General features: G+C 39.4%; 2 protein-coding genes across 3 annotated transcripts in view; one reads left to right on the forward strand and one right to left on the reverse strand.

The window, feature by feature from the left end:
* The first annotated feature begins 131 nt into the window (after positions 1-131).
* Positions 132-8,803, forward strand: cinp (cyclin dependent kinase 2 interacting protein). 2 transcript variants are annotated; one of them, XM_067991779.1, is made up of 5 exons: positions 132-191; positions 952-1,126; positions 1,824-1,947; positions 6,480-6,627; positions 7,616-8,803. In XM_067991779.1, the coding sequence occupies exons 1-5, from the start codon at positions 185-187 to the stop codon at positions 7,816-7,818; spliced, it is 657 nt and encodes a 218-aa protein (XP_067847880.1). In that variant the 5' UTR covers positions 132-184; the 3' UTR covers positions 7,819-8,803. The 2 variants fall into 2 exon arrangements, with proteins under 2 accessions (XP_067847880.1, XP_067847881.1); XM_067991780.1 differs by having other exon boundaries at positions 6,480-6,609.
* znf839 (zinc finger protein 839) overlaps positions 8,132-19,107 on the reverse strand; it is a 39,445-nt gene continuing 28,469 nt past the window's right edge. Inside the window, exons 7-8 of the mRNA XM_067991778.1 lie at positions 13,927-14,065; positions 8,132-11,780 (exon numbers count right to left, since the gene is read on the reverse strand). Coding sequence (XP_067847879.1) covers positions 10,627-11,780; positions 13,927-14,065 — 1,293 coding nt within the window. The 3' untranslated portion in view covers positions 8,132-10,626. The remainder of the gene's footprint in view (positions 11,781-13,926; positions 14,066-19,107) is intronic.

Below are 19,107 nucleotides of genomic sequence, written 5' to 3' on the forward strand. Positions count from 1 at the left end.
CCTGCAATAGGCTCTCCAACCAATCAAACGCATCTCCTCCTTCAATCAGCCATTCCACCAATCAAACCCCGCCATTCAGGTCGGCGACTTGATGGTACCGGAAGTGATGTCAGCGTGTTTGCGGGTCGGCGGTAGAGCGGAAGTGAGCGGTTATTGGAGGTTGGGATGCGCGGCTGTGTTGAAGATGGAAGGTGAAGTATTTTGTGTTGGAACTTGATAAACTTTCGTACGACATTTTAGGGAGAATTTAGAAAGATTTACGATTTATCACGTCTCACATTTCAATCCGCTTGGTATACTGTGGCCTATTTTGAAATATAGTGATTGATTACAAGTGTTCTATTTTGGAGGATATAACAATTATTTCGACGGTACTTGATTAAGCTCAATTTCTTTTAACGTAAAAAATCATATCTGAGGCAGCGCATTGTGTCTTCATTGGAGGTAAACTGTACAATGGGCAGATTAAGATCAGCTCCCTCTGGCTGCTCAAGGAATGGTATCCCTAAATCTCAGAGAAGCTGAAAGGCCAAAAATCCATCCTTATTGACAAAATGTGCTGAGGGAAATGCAGGCTATTATGCAGCTGTTAAACTGGAGCCAGCACGTTGTTTAATGGGATCCCCCATAGACCCTATTAAACTCCTGTGATAAGGTTGTTACCCCAGTCTGAAATAATGAAAACATATCACCAAGCTTGACTTCAGGCCACCCTGTCTTGTATGTTCTTGTTGAACATTTGTCATATGTGATAAATTGATGTGAGAATGCAATAAGCTGACTATGTTTGTGAAATAACTTTTATAAAAATAATGTTGTTTCTGTGGATACATCTGTGCAAAGTTAAGCATTAGTTTATTTATGGTAACTCAGTTAAGGTTTGCTGATTTCATTACAATATTTGGCTTGTCACTTTTTTTCAAATGACATTGTATTTGTGCTTTTTAATAGGTGCATGTACTAGTCCATGTTTAATAACTCCAAGAAAAACAGATTTTAACAACAGTGCCAGAAAAATAAAGGACAATGCTGCAGACTGGCATAACTTCATGCTGAAATGGGAAACATTTAATGATGCAGGATTCTCAATAGTGAATAAAATTGTTAACATTAAACTCAGCAACCAGTAAGCACTGTCTTTGCAAAGTTTTATATCTAGCTGTGTTATGTATCAAATATATTTAAGATTTTTTTAAGTACATTCCCTCTGGTGAATTTATTCAAAATGCATGCCTTATCTTATGCCTCTCTTTTGTATAAGATTCTAGTTTAAGCTGATGTGCTTTAAAGTGATCACCATTATTGCATCTTTGGAAAATAACAAACATGACATAATTGAATTATTACTAATATTTTAAATGTTGGTTGTCACTGGTAGCTAAAGTAAGACTTGATTGTTTCCTCAATCTAATTTTAAGTCCTGGAACAATTATATTTGCCACAAGACAGTTTAATTAATGAGGAAACAACTTTGGACAAACAAATCTAAGTTATTTGATTATTCTCATTTAGGCAGGACAATGGTTGGTTACATAATCAGAAAAAGCACCAATAGACCTTAATGTTTGGTATTTATAATGATAGATCTGATTTGTTGAAAATCCTAAATCAGTAATATTCTTGGGTAGCTAGGCATTAATGACCACAGGAAGGTGTACTCTGTGCCCCTTAATAAAAACAAAATTTGTCCAGATTTATTCCTTTTATCTATTTGTAGTGTTTATTGTTCAGCTGTATTAAACAGAACAATTTGTTCACCACCTGAGCATTGCCTTTAAACGATTCATGATATTGATATTCTACTCATGTATTAATTTCTTTAGGCGTGAAAGTCAAGCCAAGCTAGAAGGAGAAGATACTAGCTCTAATCATGGAAAGGCTAACTTTCAGTATAACAAAGAACTGGAGGAATGTTGCACTGAGTTGCTCAATATCCATGACAAAATGGTATGAATTTGAATGAATTGTGAAAAAACTTGGTCATATTTTGGTAAAGATAAAGTATGGTTGCAATTGGCTCAGTTGCTGTAGTGGTGGAGCCTTGGCCTTCCAACAGAAGGCATGAGTTAGAACCACAGCATTATCAATTAAATTAGTTTACCCACAAAAGTAGACAACCTTCAGTTCTCCGCAGGGCTACTGGAAACAGTACCATGTAGTGGAGTGTTCAGCTTGAGGGAAGGAAAAATTGGACTTTGCAAAGTAATGTCATCCTGCACAAGTTTAAATCTGTTGGATGATCACAGAGCAGCATCAGTGTTGGCTATGGAGCAATTCGTAGCCTCAACCATCTCCCCACTTCCAGGAAGGAACAAGTTTTAAAAAAGAAAAATAGGCTGAGGATGGTTCAGTCATCAAATTAGTGAATCTGTCAGTAGCCATAATTCTCTATCCCTTATGTGTCTAATCTTGGTTTCACATAAAAAGGTACTGAGTGGTGTACTGAGACTATTTTCTTCAGAGCAAAGGGAGGAAGAGGGGATAAATGGAAGGAAATCACCATAGGTTCTGCTCATATATCAGTTTGGAAAGGTGGGGGTGGGTGTGGGAAGAGAACATGGGTTAACAAGAATCTGTTTGAGTTGAGGTGGCTCCAAGATACCAAGTCAACCCTCTGTGGTAGACTTAGTAATTTGATACTTGAACTAGGCAGGTCTGCAGTACTCCAGGGCACTACTGGTTGACCAGCCAGCTTGGCTCACTGTTGGAATCTGGAGGAATAGACCTTTTGTGGGATAGGATTCTTCCCACTAATTTCCAGATAAGCCTGCAAGCAAATTTGTTAATGGGTAGGGTGATCCTGGCTGTGAGCAGTGGGATGCTTGCTAGTGCTGATGGGCTGCATTTATTTTGCTGTCCTTGAGCCTTCTCCCTATCAATCTGTGTCTAAAGTCTCTATGTTTCATAAGTGAAATATGTCCCTAAGGGTAAGAGAGTGTGCCCTCCATATTGAACAAAGAAAAACCCTACCTGTGTAGATTTCTCATTACCTCAGTTTGGAGACTCTTAACCATGCTGATAGATTTCTGTGCATGACATACCTGGCTGACAAAAAATAAACACAGGACAGAAAGAAATATGACATTGTTACAGGAACTTACTGAAAAGATCTTTGTTTGTCATAAGTACATCAACCACAACAGAATGTTAATACTTATGTTGGCATGGTATTTTTCATACTTGGCAAGAAGTTTAATGTCTATATTAATCCTGCAATTCCCATCTTAATGATGGGAATTGCAGTCAGCCAAGGAAAACCACTTAAAGGAACACAAGGAAAACCATACTTAAGAAACTTGTGCATTTTTGTTTAGGTGCTATTATTCACTCTAATGTAGAGAAGGCTCATTCTGATCCATATCCTTAATTCTTTGCCTGGAGAAAACAGCCAACAGACCTTGCAACAATGTAAGCAACATAAATGACTGCATGCAAGCACTAGGTTATAAGCAAGATGAAGGGCTGAGTCAGGTAGGAGCTTTATGTGGAAATTGAACTTGAGGCAGAGAAAGGATCTTAAAACTAATAATTTATCCGCCGGCTACTGCGTGGTTAGAATAAAGGGAGTGTATCGGTGCACGTAATACATGGAGATAAAGCCCAAATGGGCTTGTGAAGTGCTCTGTTAATACCAAGGCTGCAGGAAGTACAGTAGTGGTTATCTGCAGGAACTTTACCACAGGTTGAGAAGCTCCCTATGGTGGAAGACTTGGTGGTAGTAAACAAATCCTTCGAAAAGTCCAAGAGGGAACCCTAGGAGAATCCTGGGCTTTCTGATTGTAATAAAACCACTTGTGCTTTGTCATAGTTTGCCGAAGTCATTGGCCTACAAATCTAATTGTGCCCAAAAATTGGCACATGGGGTGGGGCATATGCTGCATGTGCCTGTTCCTGGTACTGGCAACTCATTGTAATAGGTCAGGTGTGCAGCCAGCGCTACCCATGCTGCTTATTAGCTGAGCATCTGTTTGGTTGGGGGGGGGAGCAGGAAATTTGGCTTCGCAGATGCCATTTAAAGGCAGCCAGCACCTCTTAAAGGGGAGGTGTACTATGGCTGCAGACAGGAGAGAATGAATCTGAAGGGAGAAATGGCTGTAAGACCTGTAGAGTGGGCCCTCAGGTTTGCGCATGCTGCTTTGGAGGCCCTGGTGTAGGCGGTGGACAGGAGGAGGGAGATCCTGTTCCCCACGTGGGGCGGAGGGTGAGGGCTGGGAGTGCCGGGCAGAAATCCTGCAGGCAGCACCACTGTCGCCAGTGGGAAGAGGTGGCTGAGGAGGTCAATGCAAGGAGCTTAGTGCCCAGGACATGGCTGCAATGCCAAAAGAACTTTAATGACCTCAGCAGAGTTGTTAAGGCAAGAATCCTACTTCCCATCTCAATTACTCTCTGCTTGTACCTGCACCAGTTGCAGCCCCACTACTCTCAACACTCTTCCCCAGCTTCCCTTCACTCTCCTATAATCACTGCACCACACCTTTTTCTCCTTCTGCTCATACACTCTGCACCTTTTTGCCCTTGTTTTTTTTGTCAACCAGGTATGTGTTCCTCCTGATGTCAAGAGCCTCCATGACCTCATAACATAGTGATGCACAGCAAACTGAGTTATCAGTGGTGTCACCTGCTGCAAACAACCCCATGTCGTAAATGTTAAGGGTTACGGTGACTTTGACAGTCCCAGGCAGTGCTATCTATGCCTTGATTTGGAGTTCCAGTTATGGCTGCAGCAGGTGACAGAGCTCGGTTACAGTCTCCTTGGTGAAAGGCAGGTGCCTCACACATTGTTCGTTGGTGAAGTTGAGGTATGAGATGTACTCCTTGAAGATGCACTGTGGGTATGGCCTCCTGGGCCGTGCTCTCCTCCTACCACTTTTCTCAGCTGCTCCCCCCCCCTCCTCTTCCAGCCCCACCGGTCTATCAAGGACTGGAATCAACTATTTCTAAGGCAGACAGAAGTCCATCGCCAGTACAAAGTTGATCTGACTTCAAAATCCACTTGTGGAATGCAGAAAATAGCCTTAAAAAAAGGCCCAAAAAGTTAACTTGCAGTCTGAGGACAAACTAGCAACTAACCCATATGGAGGATTGAGCCCATTAAGCAGCACTCCTGCAGGGTCCTCATTGACTTAGCACTAGGAGTTGCTGGGTGATTTCATCACGTGGCAAGTCAGGTGCTGGGGCAGGCCAATTTCACAAAAAGGTCCTACACCTTTTTTGAATGAGTTTCCCAAATTGTTCTCTGGGCATCTACAAAGCAGTCCAATCAATAGGGCGGGTGGTGCGCTTAAGGCCTGGGATGAGTGCCCATTTTATGCTTGAAAAACAGGCACAGTGCATCTAATTTCTAGGCCATTACTTGTTCCTGTGTGAGGTAGCACTAAAGTGGTTGCAGACCTGTGAGTGTAGAGCATTGCTCAGCTTATGAAGCACATCCAATCAAAACCAATTCTTTTTCTGACCGAGGGCAGAGGTGTGATTGTTGAAAAATCCTTGGATGGTCTGGTAAATCAGATTATCCGAACCCTTTTTGCTGTGTTAGAATAGGCTTTGGTCAACATTTTAAAAAGCGTACAGTGGCAGAAGGCAACATAATTGGATTTGGGGGCATTGGTGGGATTAGTCCCTATTTAATGCAGATCTTTAAATTGTGAAATGGCAAAAATGCTTAAAAGCTGCAATGAGTTTTCAAAACCAAAAACATTTTATAGAACTAAGCTGTATATTCCTGTCACCTTATGCATCAGAAAAATGCTGAATATAGGGAACATGCCTGTCTTTTTTTTAAAAAACTGTTGATAATGGGAGAATTAAGGAAGAGATAAAGAATAAAGATCATACATAGCAAAGTGAAAGTGCCCCTTACCAAGGTGACATTAGTGTTGCAGATTTCTTCGTAACTAGGTGATTGCACCTACTTGAAGAATCTTCCAGCAAAAAGTTTTTAAAAAGATATTTCTGTAACCATGCACGTACTTTTAAACAACCATTTTACTCAGTTTGATACATTTAAAAGATATGGGCATAGAATTACCCTTTTGGTCAGAAAATCCTGCATCCAGCTTTCTACCTGCTGCAATGCAGTTTTGCATTACTTTTCTGTAACATATCTCCCTGAATGATCTACCACAATGACCTCAGATCACCTTTTCCAGATATGTTTTGTGAAAGGCAAATTTTATTTTTAATTGAGACATTTTATTACTTGAATAAACTTGTGCCTTGTGACAGCTTTTATATAATTGAAATAACTTTCCTAAGTTTCCTGGATAAACCATTCAGCAGTAATGTTTTGAACATCTTACAAGTTTACTATTGCAGTTATCAAGCAGATATTTAAGTAAATTCTTGCTACAGTGAGAATAGTGAAGTATCCATTATCAATAACTCAATTGTTTGAGAACAATGGTAAAATCAAACCCACTTGCCTAAATGAAGGCCAATGTGTAGTTTAAATGTTACAATTCTTGTATAATCTTTTTCAGATCAAACTGGTATTAAAGATGGAGAAGCTATGTGCAACCACAAAGGGAATATATGACCTAGAGACCTATCAATATGGTGAAACGGGAAGGGAAATGCCCCTCTTTCACACATGGCCTACAAAATATTTCTGTATGGGTAATTTAATAGGTATCATAATCCAGAAATGTGCCACTGTCTTATTTTTCTTTTATAATCAGTGTTCTCTATATTGGAATAATAAATTGTTGAATAAGTCACATGGTTTCCTTACTACCTGCTTCCACTTCATTGTGACATGCTCATTCTTTTGCACTAGGAATGGTACCCAATTGCAAATTGTTGATTCATAGGAAGGTGGTTATTTTACAATTTTAAATGGAATTATAGGGCATTAACATGTTTCTATTGATTTTGTAATTTAAATGAGCATTCTTACCCTACTTTTAAAGTGTGGAGAATGAGAGGCATATCCTGAAAGTGAATGAGTATTTAAGATTATTCTTCCCAAGTAAATAAACCATCTCTGCTTGGTGTAAATATTGGGGTGCAACCTACTGTTTTAAAATTGTTCATCCCTTTCCTTTTTCTGAGTTTTCTCCCACCGGTGCTCCAAGACATGGACCACTTGTTGCAGTATTGCCTTCCAGTAACTTGAAGCAACTATTCTTCATGAGACCTAGCCCATAATAACCAGCAGGCTAGTTGACCGTGGCAGGGGGGGGGGGGGGGCAAATTATAATTTAATCTAATACAGCCCTCTCCTAATGACCACACGTACATACTTCCAGTATGAATTGTTAGATAGTGACCGGGTGCAGAAATCCACACTGGCTTTCCCCTCCAACCCAGAGGCACTGAGGCTAACAGTAGCATTCCTAACGTCACCCTAGCACAGACCAGGGACTTTTTGACTCTAAAGGTTCAGCAACTAATTGTCTTGACTGGCTGAATCATCAGAGGGTGGTTGTGTAACTGTTCAAAAGACTAAAACTATGACTTTGAACTATAAGGCAAGTGCTTCAGTATTAAGATGTTAGTTTAACTATTTAACATTTATGTACTTAGACTGGAAATATGATCTAATGCTGTAGATTTAAAAGCATGTAAGAGAATTTAACTCAACAGATTAGTCATTTGTAACTACTTTCTGTTTCAGATGAAAACTCAGTTCAGTTATCTGAGATGTACAAAAAAGAACTGCAACTCAAGAGCTTAATTGTTCAAGAGATCGCCCACACCAGTAGCTGTGATCTTATGATGGTGCAGTTGTCTGCCTGGCTATATCAGCCTTATATAGAAGAAAAAGCCAGACTTCTCATTGAAAGTATGCTATTGGAGACTGGACACAGGTTTCTGTAACAAAATCACAAGTGGAAGAGAAGACATTTACATAACTGGTACTGAGAGAAATCACTGAATTGCTGCAAAACTTGTAGTTCTGATTTGAGAAAGCATGCAGTTTTTTTAAAAAATAGCTTAGCACAAGTTTAAACACCTACGCAAGCTTAACCTTAAAGCTTGTGTAAATAATTGAACATAACTTACATTAACAGCAAAAGAATCATTAGAAGTTTCATCCATTATCAAATTTTGTGCTTTAAAAGTAGGGTAGAATCCAGTAAGACAATGATTATGACAAAAGGCAAAGAAAAAATATATTTATTTATTTCCTTTTTTAGAAACTTTGTTGAAATACTTATGCTGAAAAAATAATTGTTGAAATTATTAAACAATGGTCCTGAAAGATATTTAAAGTTGTATTTGTCTTGCACTCTCAAGCGATGTGAAGAATACCAAAACTGCAAAAAAATTTGTTGTGGCGGCTTATTTTAAACTGTTCCATATATTGCTAGTGTTTAATGGAGCTTGATGGTAGAATTGTAAGTTTTTCACCCGATTAAAACAGCAAGGCAGCTTTTCAAAATATAAAGACCCACGTAGCTAAAAAAGCACAAGTGCTCTACATTAAATTCTACAGCAAATATTTATAACAGTTTTTAACAAAGGTTCATAATACACTGTACAAACCAACCTTTGGCCTGTTACAAAGTTGATCCTTGACAGAGAGCAGTTCCATTTTGTAATGACTTCTAACAAGTAAATGTCAATTGTTTTAAGCAAGCGATGATTAACCGCCAGTCCATCAATGAAGTTGTCAGATCCCCATCCAATTGGACTGAAAAATATTGATGACATTTAACCACCCCATCAAATTAAGGCAACAAAGCTGTCTGTCAAGATTACAATGTACTGATAAGTCAAGCAAGACATTACAAAATACTTTATATCTGTATGTATATTATAATTAAAAATAGAAAATAAATTCCATTTTCTGCTATTTTCATATCATCAGTCTTTAAATAGTTTCATTATTTACAATAGTCAAATTACAGCTCTTTGATAAAGATTTATTGTACACTGAAGAAACTGGAAACTACTCTCACATGCACAACACAGTCTTAATACATATTTGATGAACAGCCTTCACAGGTAATGAGCTGATATGTACATAGCATAATAATGTAACTTTCCCATTTCCACATCCTCTCAAACCAATACAAAAGGACACCAAGTTTCACATTAAATGCATCACTCACACCAGTTGTAGGAAAAAAAGGAATGTGTATTGGGCACTATTGAAAACATGCTGCATGGGGGCATGCCCTATTTACAGCTTTGTAACTAAGAGGTTAAAGGGCTCACTTTAATCTTTGTTCTCAAAGTTTACATTGGGTGATAACTAACATTACTCCAGCACTACTGACTGCAACTGTCGCATCTCAGAAAATCAGATCCTCCATTTTAAACTTATGGATGCAAGACTGCAAACCAAGTGAAAGAGCAGAAACTGCAGAGGACTCCAACCCACATTTTGCACTGAAAGAAGGGAAATGTAAATGATTGAAATGCAATGCAGAACTGTACTTAAAAGGAATTTCTCATTAAAGCAGCAAACACCATACATTTACACTTGTCTACTAATCCTGAATTGAAGATACAATTAGAGATTTATGAACCCTATCAGAAAATTACAAATTTGTAGCCCAAAAATGTGTTTGTGCCACATTTTTTTGTAAAATTTTACTTACGGTAAAACCCAAGCATTTCAGAACTAATATTCAACATTTCATCTTCAGTTATAGTCCCTTCTGCAGGCTTTTTAAAAAAAAACTTTTGTAGCAGGTTATCTAATTAATTAATTAAATGATATTAAAAGTACTGTGCTCTTTGATCTTTGAGGTTTAATTCCAATTTCTTTGGCCATGAGTTCTTAAAATTAGTAAGTGATCAAATTGGGCAATGTTAAATTTTATATAGTGAAACAAATACAAAACCCACCCTTGTACTTCAGAATTGTTTTCAAAACTGCAATTTAAATTCAATGTTTTAAATCAGAAACTACCAAGTATCTTCATGCAACTTGCAGGCCTTTTGCAAATTTAAAGGAATTAAAAGATTTGTATCATTTACAAATAATATTTTATAATCTAAAGACATTTTAAGTACCTGTTAGCTTTAACATTTTCCTGTTTTATTTGAGATGAATTACAGAGGTTAAATAATTAAAATTTTAGCAAAAATTTCAATTAACAAAGCAACATCATGAGATTTATATTTATTATAAATTTTTCATGGAAGTACAATTAATCTTTTAATGGCAGTTTCAAAAATAGGCAGTAGAATGTATACAAATACTATTTTGGCAAAATAGTCATCTCCAGTAAGCAACGAGTAGAAGGTAAAGATGCAAAAAAAAAACATTCAAATTCAGTGCAGCAACATCACATTTTCTGGTCTATTGCAGTCACATCTATGTCCCAGAGTACAAACTTCAATAAATGTACCTGGATTCATTCAGTTTATGAAATTCACTCTTTCAAATACCTTGCCAGGCATATTGCAACATTCAGGTAAACCACTCTTGAAACCTTACACCCACTTTTGTACCACAGACTTGTTAGCTTGTGGGACGGTAAAGTTTAACACAAAATACATTAAGTAATAAATGTTCACCTTAACACAACAGGGAACAGAAAATATCAAGTTTCTTTTACAAAACTGAACAGCCCTATTTTTGTATTTCAGCAATTCACTGAACAAGAGCAAAGTTCCTTGTAGTTATTTTTGTTAATTTTTTTTTTGGAGATGGGGGTCAGGACAGCCCAATTATTGTTCCACTTCAGTTTGTGTTTGTGAAACTAACAGGCCTTCAGTTTGTCCTTCTGAATCCATTGCAAGAAGTGCTTCTACAGTTTCAAAGGGAACACCATCAGGTGTTCGAATGTGCATTGTAGTACCATCAGCATTAGTTACTATAACAATGCCTTCAGATGTCTGTGACACAACGGCAGTTCCTTCATGTGACACAATTAGTCCCTCGGAAGTTTGAATGAAGATCTGTTCATGTCCCTGAGCCAACAATTCCTGACTTCCAACAGGTAATTGAAATTCTAATGCTCCATCTTCTGTAACTGTGCTTTCTAGAATATCTTCTGACACTGTGCTTTCTAGAATATCTTCTGAACCCTCCTGATCTCTCTGATCAGCATTCTGTTCAAAGTGACCCATCATTTTATTCTGATTGGCTACTTGCAATCCATTCATCTCTTCAGAAGGTAACTGACTATCAAGATCTACTTGAGTGGAGATTTCAGTTTCAAAAGTCTGTTCAGTTTGGTGCTGCTGTAAATGGTCATTTTCAGTGCTACAAACCTGTCCTATGGGCTCCACATCCCGAGACAGAGCCTTCTCAAGCTGCTGCATCTGGTCTGCTATGTCAGAATCATTGAGCTGCTCAGTCTGTTCCTGATTGCCAAGTGGATCCTGGCTGCCCATCTGATGCTGCAAATCCTGAACAGAGTTGCTTGCCTCAGATCTTTTTTGGTTGCCCTTAGCCATATCTGGAAGAAGTGAATTCTGACTGGTCATTTCATCCTCTGATTGCACTGTGGAGGTTAGTTCAGTATTATTCAGCTGCTCAGACATATTTTGACTAGACAACTGTTCTTGAACCAATTCCTCTGCGGTAATATCTGTGTCCATAGCTAAAAAATCATCATCTTGTCCCTGAATAGTGTTATTTAGGACTTGATTGTGTGGCTCCAACAGGGGGAGTTGAGTACTCGACAGGGTTACTTGTGTTACCCGGTAACGCAATTCATCAGAATTAGATTGTTCCACGGAACTGGAATTTTTAATGTTATTCCCAGAAAGTAACACTCCATCATCTGTATGCTTATCTACTACCTGAACAGCTGCCGGTCCATACATTGTATGTGTATCACAAGCATTCAGTGTAGGATATTCAGTTCGTTTCTGGCCTACAAAAAAAAACATATGTACACTAGTGTAAGTAAACCAATCAAATATAGCTGCATGTATATAATGACACCAATAAAGTTCATATAACTAAAGTCACTGTGGTAGCAGAATGAATCTTCTATCACCTTCACCACCCCCCCCCCCAACCCCACCCCCCAAACAAATAAAAATTCCAGTTTTCCAAACTGTATTTGCTTCTTATTACATCTGAAACAGCATTTCATTCCTGGTCAGTTATAGGCAATGAAATGCAAAAGCTAGAAATTTCACAAAACTACTTTCCTTCTTTGTAAAAATGGCTATTAAATTATACCAGACTGGCCGAGGTCTAGGAGGGCAAATGTTTTTCAGGTCTGGTTTGAGAAGTAACTCCAACCACTAACATTTTTAAAGATGTAGAACATTTCTTTAAAAAAAGTAAATAAAAGAGGGGATACAGTACAGTGGGTTATGACACTTTTTTTTATATTCTGGGAGAATCCAACACAACTTAATGTGCAAGGGTCCCAGGTGTAATTAGTTTGGGCTGCCTCAATCCAGCTCCAAGTAGGCACAAATCCCCAGTATGGTTGATTTTTTTTGTTGCATCAAATTGGCATTCTCCCTTAAGGATGTCACACTTATTTAGTAGTGTGCTTCTGAGGATGGGATTAAGGCAAATTATTTCTGACGAGTGTGGGTGCTTTGTCCTGCATCTAATCTGAGCTGGGAGTGCTCGATAGTGACAATGGCGCAAAACGTAAAAAAGTATTCACTTCCAAGCGCTAAGATTCTTCTTTTTGAGACATCAAAATAAAGTCATCCTATACAGTTGTTGACAACTAATGAGCAGCAGAAACACCAATATAGAGACATTACTACAGAAACATTAAAAGGTACGAGAAGATATAAAGTGGATGCTGATTAGAATAAAAGTTAAGGTAACAGAAATAAGAGAATGTAAAAGAACTTTTTTTTCTACACTTGCATGCTGCGATATCAGCTGTACTATGAAGAACTTTTTTCCCCCCACCAACATACAGATTGATGCACCGCAATTGTTCATCGTGGAAATCATTACAGAAAACCAGAACCAATCCGTGGAATATCTAAAAAATCTAAATAAAATAATTAAAATCTCTAAATAAATACTTGAGAACTGGAAGAAATGAATCGAAGAGCTGGAGTAGAAAGGACCTGAGCTTTGAAAGGAAACCTCTCTGGAAAAAAAGTCAGGTGACAAACTACTATACGATGGGTGGCCTGTGTCCTTTAATCCATTACCCCACTAAGTTAACCACTTTTAATTGATCTCTTTGGTTAACTATGCGAGGTTCACTGCAATAATATTGCACTTGTGGAACTTGCTACCGCATGGAGTAGTTGAAGCAAATAGCATAGATGCATTTAAGGGGAAGCTGGAAAAGTACATGAGGGAAAAAGGAATAGAAGGATATGCGGATAGGGTTAGATGAACTAGAGTGGGAGGCAGCTCGTGTGGAGCATAAACACCGGTATAGCCTAGTCTAGGACTAGGGGTCATAGTCTCAAGGGAAGGCATTAGCCATTTAGGACTGAGATGAGGAAAAATTTCTTCACTCAGAGGGTTGTGAATCTTTGGAATTCTCTACCCCAGAGGGCTGTGGATGCTCAGTTGTTGAGATTGATAGAGTTTTGGTCACTAAGGGAATCAAGGGATATGGGGATAGGGCAGGAAAGTGGAGTTGAGTTGGATGATCAGCCATGATCTTATTGAATGGCGGAGCAGGCTCGAGGGGCTGCTCGGCCCACTCCTGCTCCTATTTCTTATGTTCTTAGTTGGGCCAAGTGGCCTGTTTTTGTGCTGTAAATTCAATGTAATTCTAAGTAATTCTTTGTAGTGTCTTACATGAAGCTGGGACAGTGTTCAAAATTTGGGAGTCTCAGGAAAACTAGCCTGTCCTGATTTAAATCCAGACTATTAACCATAAAATGGTTGCGACCAGGTGCTAAAACTCTATTTTTGAGAAAGGAGGGCTGCTACACCTGGCTTGAGCTCCAAGTGCATGCATCAGCAGCAGCTGGGATTCATATCCTGCTCTTCCAGATTAGTGGTAAGGCATGACAATATGTTATACCAGAATGACTGTCTAAATGTAAAATTATTGACAATATATGCAATGTTACCCGCTTCAGTAGTTAAGCTTTGTGACTCTACTTCTCCAGTTCTCTCTATTCCATTTTGGTTAAAGTTGTTTTCTGTTCCCGCTATAGAGTCATCTATCCTCATTCGTTTTGATGAAGGGGATAAGGTTCCAAAATCTCTCTGAAAAAGAGCAAACAGATCATTTTAAAAGGAAATAAATCTAATTAATTGAAAGTTTCTCAACACATTTCTCAAGGGAGGTTCATCATGAGACAGTGTTTGAAAAAACAGTAGCACACTGTTCAGGCTGCGGATTAGTGCTTGTATGCTGAACAGAACAGTTATGCTGAGTATACAAGCTCATAAAACAGATTTTAATTCTGTAACAAATTAAGAAAATTGTGCTGCTGAAAAGAGAAAAGTTAAAGGTTTTGCAAGTCTAAAAGTGGCGCAGAAGGAACAATTTGCTTTTTCTTTGTTCCTACTAAAGTTTTAAAGAAACAATACCACCAGCTATCGTGACACAACAATCATTTAATCAGTCATATTGGAAATGAATCTCATTATATTGCAAGTTCCTTCATATTGTTGACATATTTTATGAGGAAATCAATATACTCATTCATCTGTTCATATGAAATGCATCACAAAAAAGCATGAAAGAGGATGAGGCCATTTAAACTATTAAACCAATTTTTGTGCACATATACAATTTGTAGTAGACCCCTAGTTTTGGACTCCCCACAAGTGGCAACAACTTCTCTACATCTACACTGTCAAACCCCTTCATAATTTTAAAGACCTCTAATTAGGTCATCCCTCAGCCTTCTCTTTTCTAGGAGAAAAGAGCCCCAGCCTGTTCTGTCTTTCCTGATCATTATACCCTCTCAGTTCTGGTATCATACTTGGAAATCTTTTTTGCACCTTCTCTAGTACCTCTATATTCTTTTTATAATATGGAGACCAGAACTGTTCATAGCACTCCAAGTGTGGTCTAACCAAGGTTCCATACAAGTTTAACATAACTTCTCTGCTTTTCAATTCTATCCCTCTAGAAATGAACCCCAGTGCTTGGTTTGCTTTTTTTTTAAATGGCCTTATTACCCCACATCATTACTTTTAGTGACCTGTGTATCTGTACCCCCATTTCCCTCTGCTCCTCTACCCCATGTAGACTCTTATTATCCATGGAATATGTGGCCTCCTTATTCTTCCTACCAAAATGTAATACTTCACACTTATCTATAATGAAATTCATTTGCCAATTACACACCTATTCTGTAAGTTTATTAATGTCTTCCTGTATTTTGTTGCAGTCTGCCTCAGTATTAACTATACCCCCAATTTGGTGTCGTCTGCAAATTTTCGATCTTCTTTCTCCAATTAAAACAAGTTCAGTTCTGAGTGTCTCTTTGACTCGAGTGAAAAGTCCCTGAATCAACCTAATCACTCTCTATGAACTCTCCTGAATATATTAATTTTCTTTTTGATGGCAGGGTGCCCAAAACTGCACAAAATATTTTAAATTTGGTCTTTTGTAAACAAAGAATCAAGATGCATCACACTACTTGATCAGCATTGTTCACAAGAGCACCACAATGACAGAACACTGCCAGCAAATAGTCCATAACAAAACCTTTTTGTTATCTTCCTTAATGAATATCTATTAGCAGTGTTAACATTTCACTTATATTCCAACATGCATTGTATTACATTTATTCTCAGTAAAATACATCTGCTATTCTTAGCCTACCCATATAATGTGCACAATTCTCTTGAATCCTGCATAAGATGGGGGGGGGGCGGGGGGAACACTGCGAGGGGTGAGATTAAAAAAGTATGGAGAGTGGAACAGTCAAGACAATTTCTCCCTGCTGTATACTGACAGTTTATGTTAAAGTTGCAACTACTCATTGTTGGATTTAATTGTGCCCATCAAATGTGAGGAACTCAAGATTTTCTTTATCACCAAGATAGGGACGGTCTTTTCAGCTACATCTGCTGCTTTCCCACCTTCCTCTTCCCCACCAAGCCAAACCTATCCCCAGGTCCCCTACCCTAGCTCTGAACCCATGCCTTTCTCTAGTTTCCCTTCCATCTCCCCTCTCCAAGCTCACCTCATCCACAATACCCAACTCCTGCTTCCTTGACCCCATTCCCATTAAACTGCCGACCACCCAATTCCCGCCTGGTCCCCTGGCTAGTTGATGTTATAAATTGTTCCCTCTGAAGCATTTTTCCCTTTTCAAAATCGCTGTCAACACCCCCTCCTCAAAAAACATATTCTCGACCCTTTTGTCCTCGCAGGCTGCCATCCCAACCTACCTTTCCTCTCCAAAGTCTGTAAATGTGTCGTCACCATCCTCCTCCAATGCCTCTCCTGTGTTGTCCAGCTCAATGGGATTGCCCTTACTTAGTTCCACTGTTACCTATCCAATTATAGCCAGAGCATCACTAGCATTGGCTTCTCTTCCCTCTCCCGTCCCATCACCTTGGGAATCCCCCACAGATCCATCCTCAGCCCTCTCCCTCTTCCTCATCCACATGCTTCCCCTACCTCTCTCAATGCATCCATTGCCTTTGTGCTATCAAATTGGTTGTCTTGGGTGAGCTACAAATTCATGCAGCCCCCATCAAAAACTCTGTACTCTCATGACCGACTCCATCCCCCTCACCAAGCCACTGTCTGAAAGAGGCAGTTTGCAACCTTGGTGTTCAATTCAACCCAGAGTTGAGCTAGTAGCCATTGCTGAGACGTGGTTGCAAGATGATCAAGGTTGGGAACTAAATATTCCGGGGTACTTGACTTTTCGAAAAGAGAGGCAAAATGGAAAAGGAGCAGGGGGGGGTAGCCCTGATAATAAAGGATAACAAAGACAGTAGTGAGAAAGGATCTTGGCTCAGAAGATTAGGAAGTAGAATCAGTATGGGTGGAGATAAGAAATAACACTGGTGGGAGGAGTTTATAGGCCACCTAACAATAGTTATACTGTGGGACAGAGTATAAATCGAGAAATAAGCGGAGTTTGTAACAAAAGTAATGCAATAATTGTGGGGGAATTTAATCTTCACAAAGACTGGGCAAATCAAATTGGCAAAAGTAGTTTGGAGGACCAGTTCATGGAATGCATTTGAGACAGTTTCCTAGAACAATACATCATGGAACCAACCAGGGAACAGGCTATTTTAGATCTTGTCTTGTGTAATGAATGAGACAGTGTTAATTAGTAATCTCAAGGTAAGGGATCCTCTGGGGGTCAGTGATCATAATATGATCGAACTCAATGTGAAATTCTAGAGTGCCATACTTAAGTCTGAAACTAGTGTCTTAAACTTAAAGCAAATTACATAGGTATAAGGGACGAGTAGGCTACGGTTGATTGAGAAATTAATTAAAAGATATGACTGTAGATAAGCAATGGCGAACATTTAACGAAATATTTCACAATTCTCAATGAATATACATTCCATTGAGGAATCAAAACTCCACGGGAAAAGTGATCCATCCGTGGTTAACTAAAGTGGTTAAGAATAGTATTAGATTAAAAGAAGAGAATGATAATGTTGCCAAAAAGAGTAGTAAACCTAAGGATTGGGAGAGTTTTAGAAATCAGCAAAGGATGACCAAAAAACTGATGGTGGGAGAAAACAGAATGAGAGTAAACTAGCAAGAAATATAGAAGCAGATTATAAGAGCTTCGACAACTATACAAAAAGGAAGAGAAAGTAAACATGGAACACTTAGCAGGAGAAATCATAATGGGGAATAAGGAAATAGTGGGGAACCGAGGGTCTAATGAGGGAGGAACTTGAAGTAATTAATATTAGTAAAGAAAAAGTACTGGAGAAATTAATTAATGGGACTACACGCCGACAAATCCTCTGGACCTGGTGGGCTACATCCTAGGGTTGTAAAAGTGGTGGCTGCAGAGATAATGGATGCATTGGTTGTTATCTTACAAAATTCCCTAGATTCTAGAAGGGGCCAGTAGATTAGAAGGTAGCAAATGTGGCACCGCTATTCAAGAAAGAAGGGGAGAGAGAGAACAGAGAATTACAGGCCAATTTGCCTGATATCAGTCGTCGGGAAAATGCTGGAACCTATTGTGAAGGAAGTGGTAAAAGGGCACTTAGAAAATCATAATATGATTAGGCAGAGTCAACAAGGTTTTATGAAAGGGAAATTGTGTTTTTTTTTTTGAGGATGTAACTAGCAGGGTAGATAAGGGGAACCAGTGGATGCAGTAGATTTGGATTTTCAAAATTCAATAAGATGCCACTCAAGATAAGGGTTCATGGGGTTGGGGGTAATATATTAGCATGGATAGAGGATTGGTTAACAGACAGAAAACAGAGTAGGAATAAATGGGTCATTTTCAGGTTGGCAGGCTGTAACAGGTGAGGTGAGAGTGACTGCCCTTGACATCAAGGCAGCATTTGACAGAGTGTGGAACCAAGGAGCCCTTGTAAAATTGAAGTCAATGGGAATCAGGGGGAAAACTCTCCAGTGGCTGGAGTCATACCTAGCACAAAGGAAGATGGTAGTGGTTGTTCGAGGCCAATCATCTCAGCCCCTGGGCATTGCTGCAGGAGTTCCTCAGGGCAGTGTCCTAAGCCCAACCATCTTCAGCTGCTTCATCAATGACCTTCCCGCCATCATAAGGTCAGAAATGGGGATGTTCGCTGATGATTGCACAGTGTTCAGTTCCATTCGCAACCCCTCAAATAATGAAGCAGTCCGAGTCCGCATGCAGCAAGACCTGGACAACATCCAGGCTTGGGCTCGTAAGTGGCAAGTAACATTCGCGCCAGATAAGTGCCAGGCAATGACCATCTCCAACAAGAGAGAGTCTAACCACCTCCCCTTGACATTCAACGGCATTACCATCGCCGAATCCCCCACCATCAACATCCTGGGGGGTACCATTGACCAGAAACTTAACTGGACCAGCCACATAAATACTGTGGCTACGAGAGCAGGTCAGAGGCTGGGTATTCTGCGGCGAGTGACTCACCACCTGACTCCCCAAAGCCTTTCCACCATCTACAAGGCACAAGTCAGGAGTGTGATGGAATACTCTCCACTTGCTTGGATGAGTGCAGCTCCAACAACACTCAAGAAGCTCAACACCATCCAAGATAAAGCAGCCCGCTTGATTGGCACCCCATCCACCACCCTAAACATTCAATCCCTTCACCACCGGCGCACAGTGGCTGCAGTA

The sequence above is a fragment of the Heptranchias perlo genome, chromosome 10, assembly GCF_035084215.1.
Source record: "Heptranchias perlo isolate sHepPer1 chromosome 10, sHepPer1.hap1, whole genome shotgun sequence".
In the NCBI taxonomy this organism is placed as follows: Eukaryota; Metazoa; Chordata; class Chondrichthyes; order Hexanchiformes; family Hexanchidae; genus Heptranchias; species Heptranchias perlo.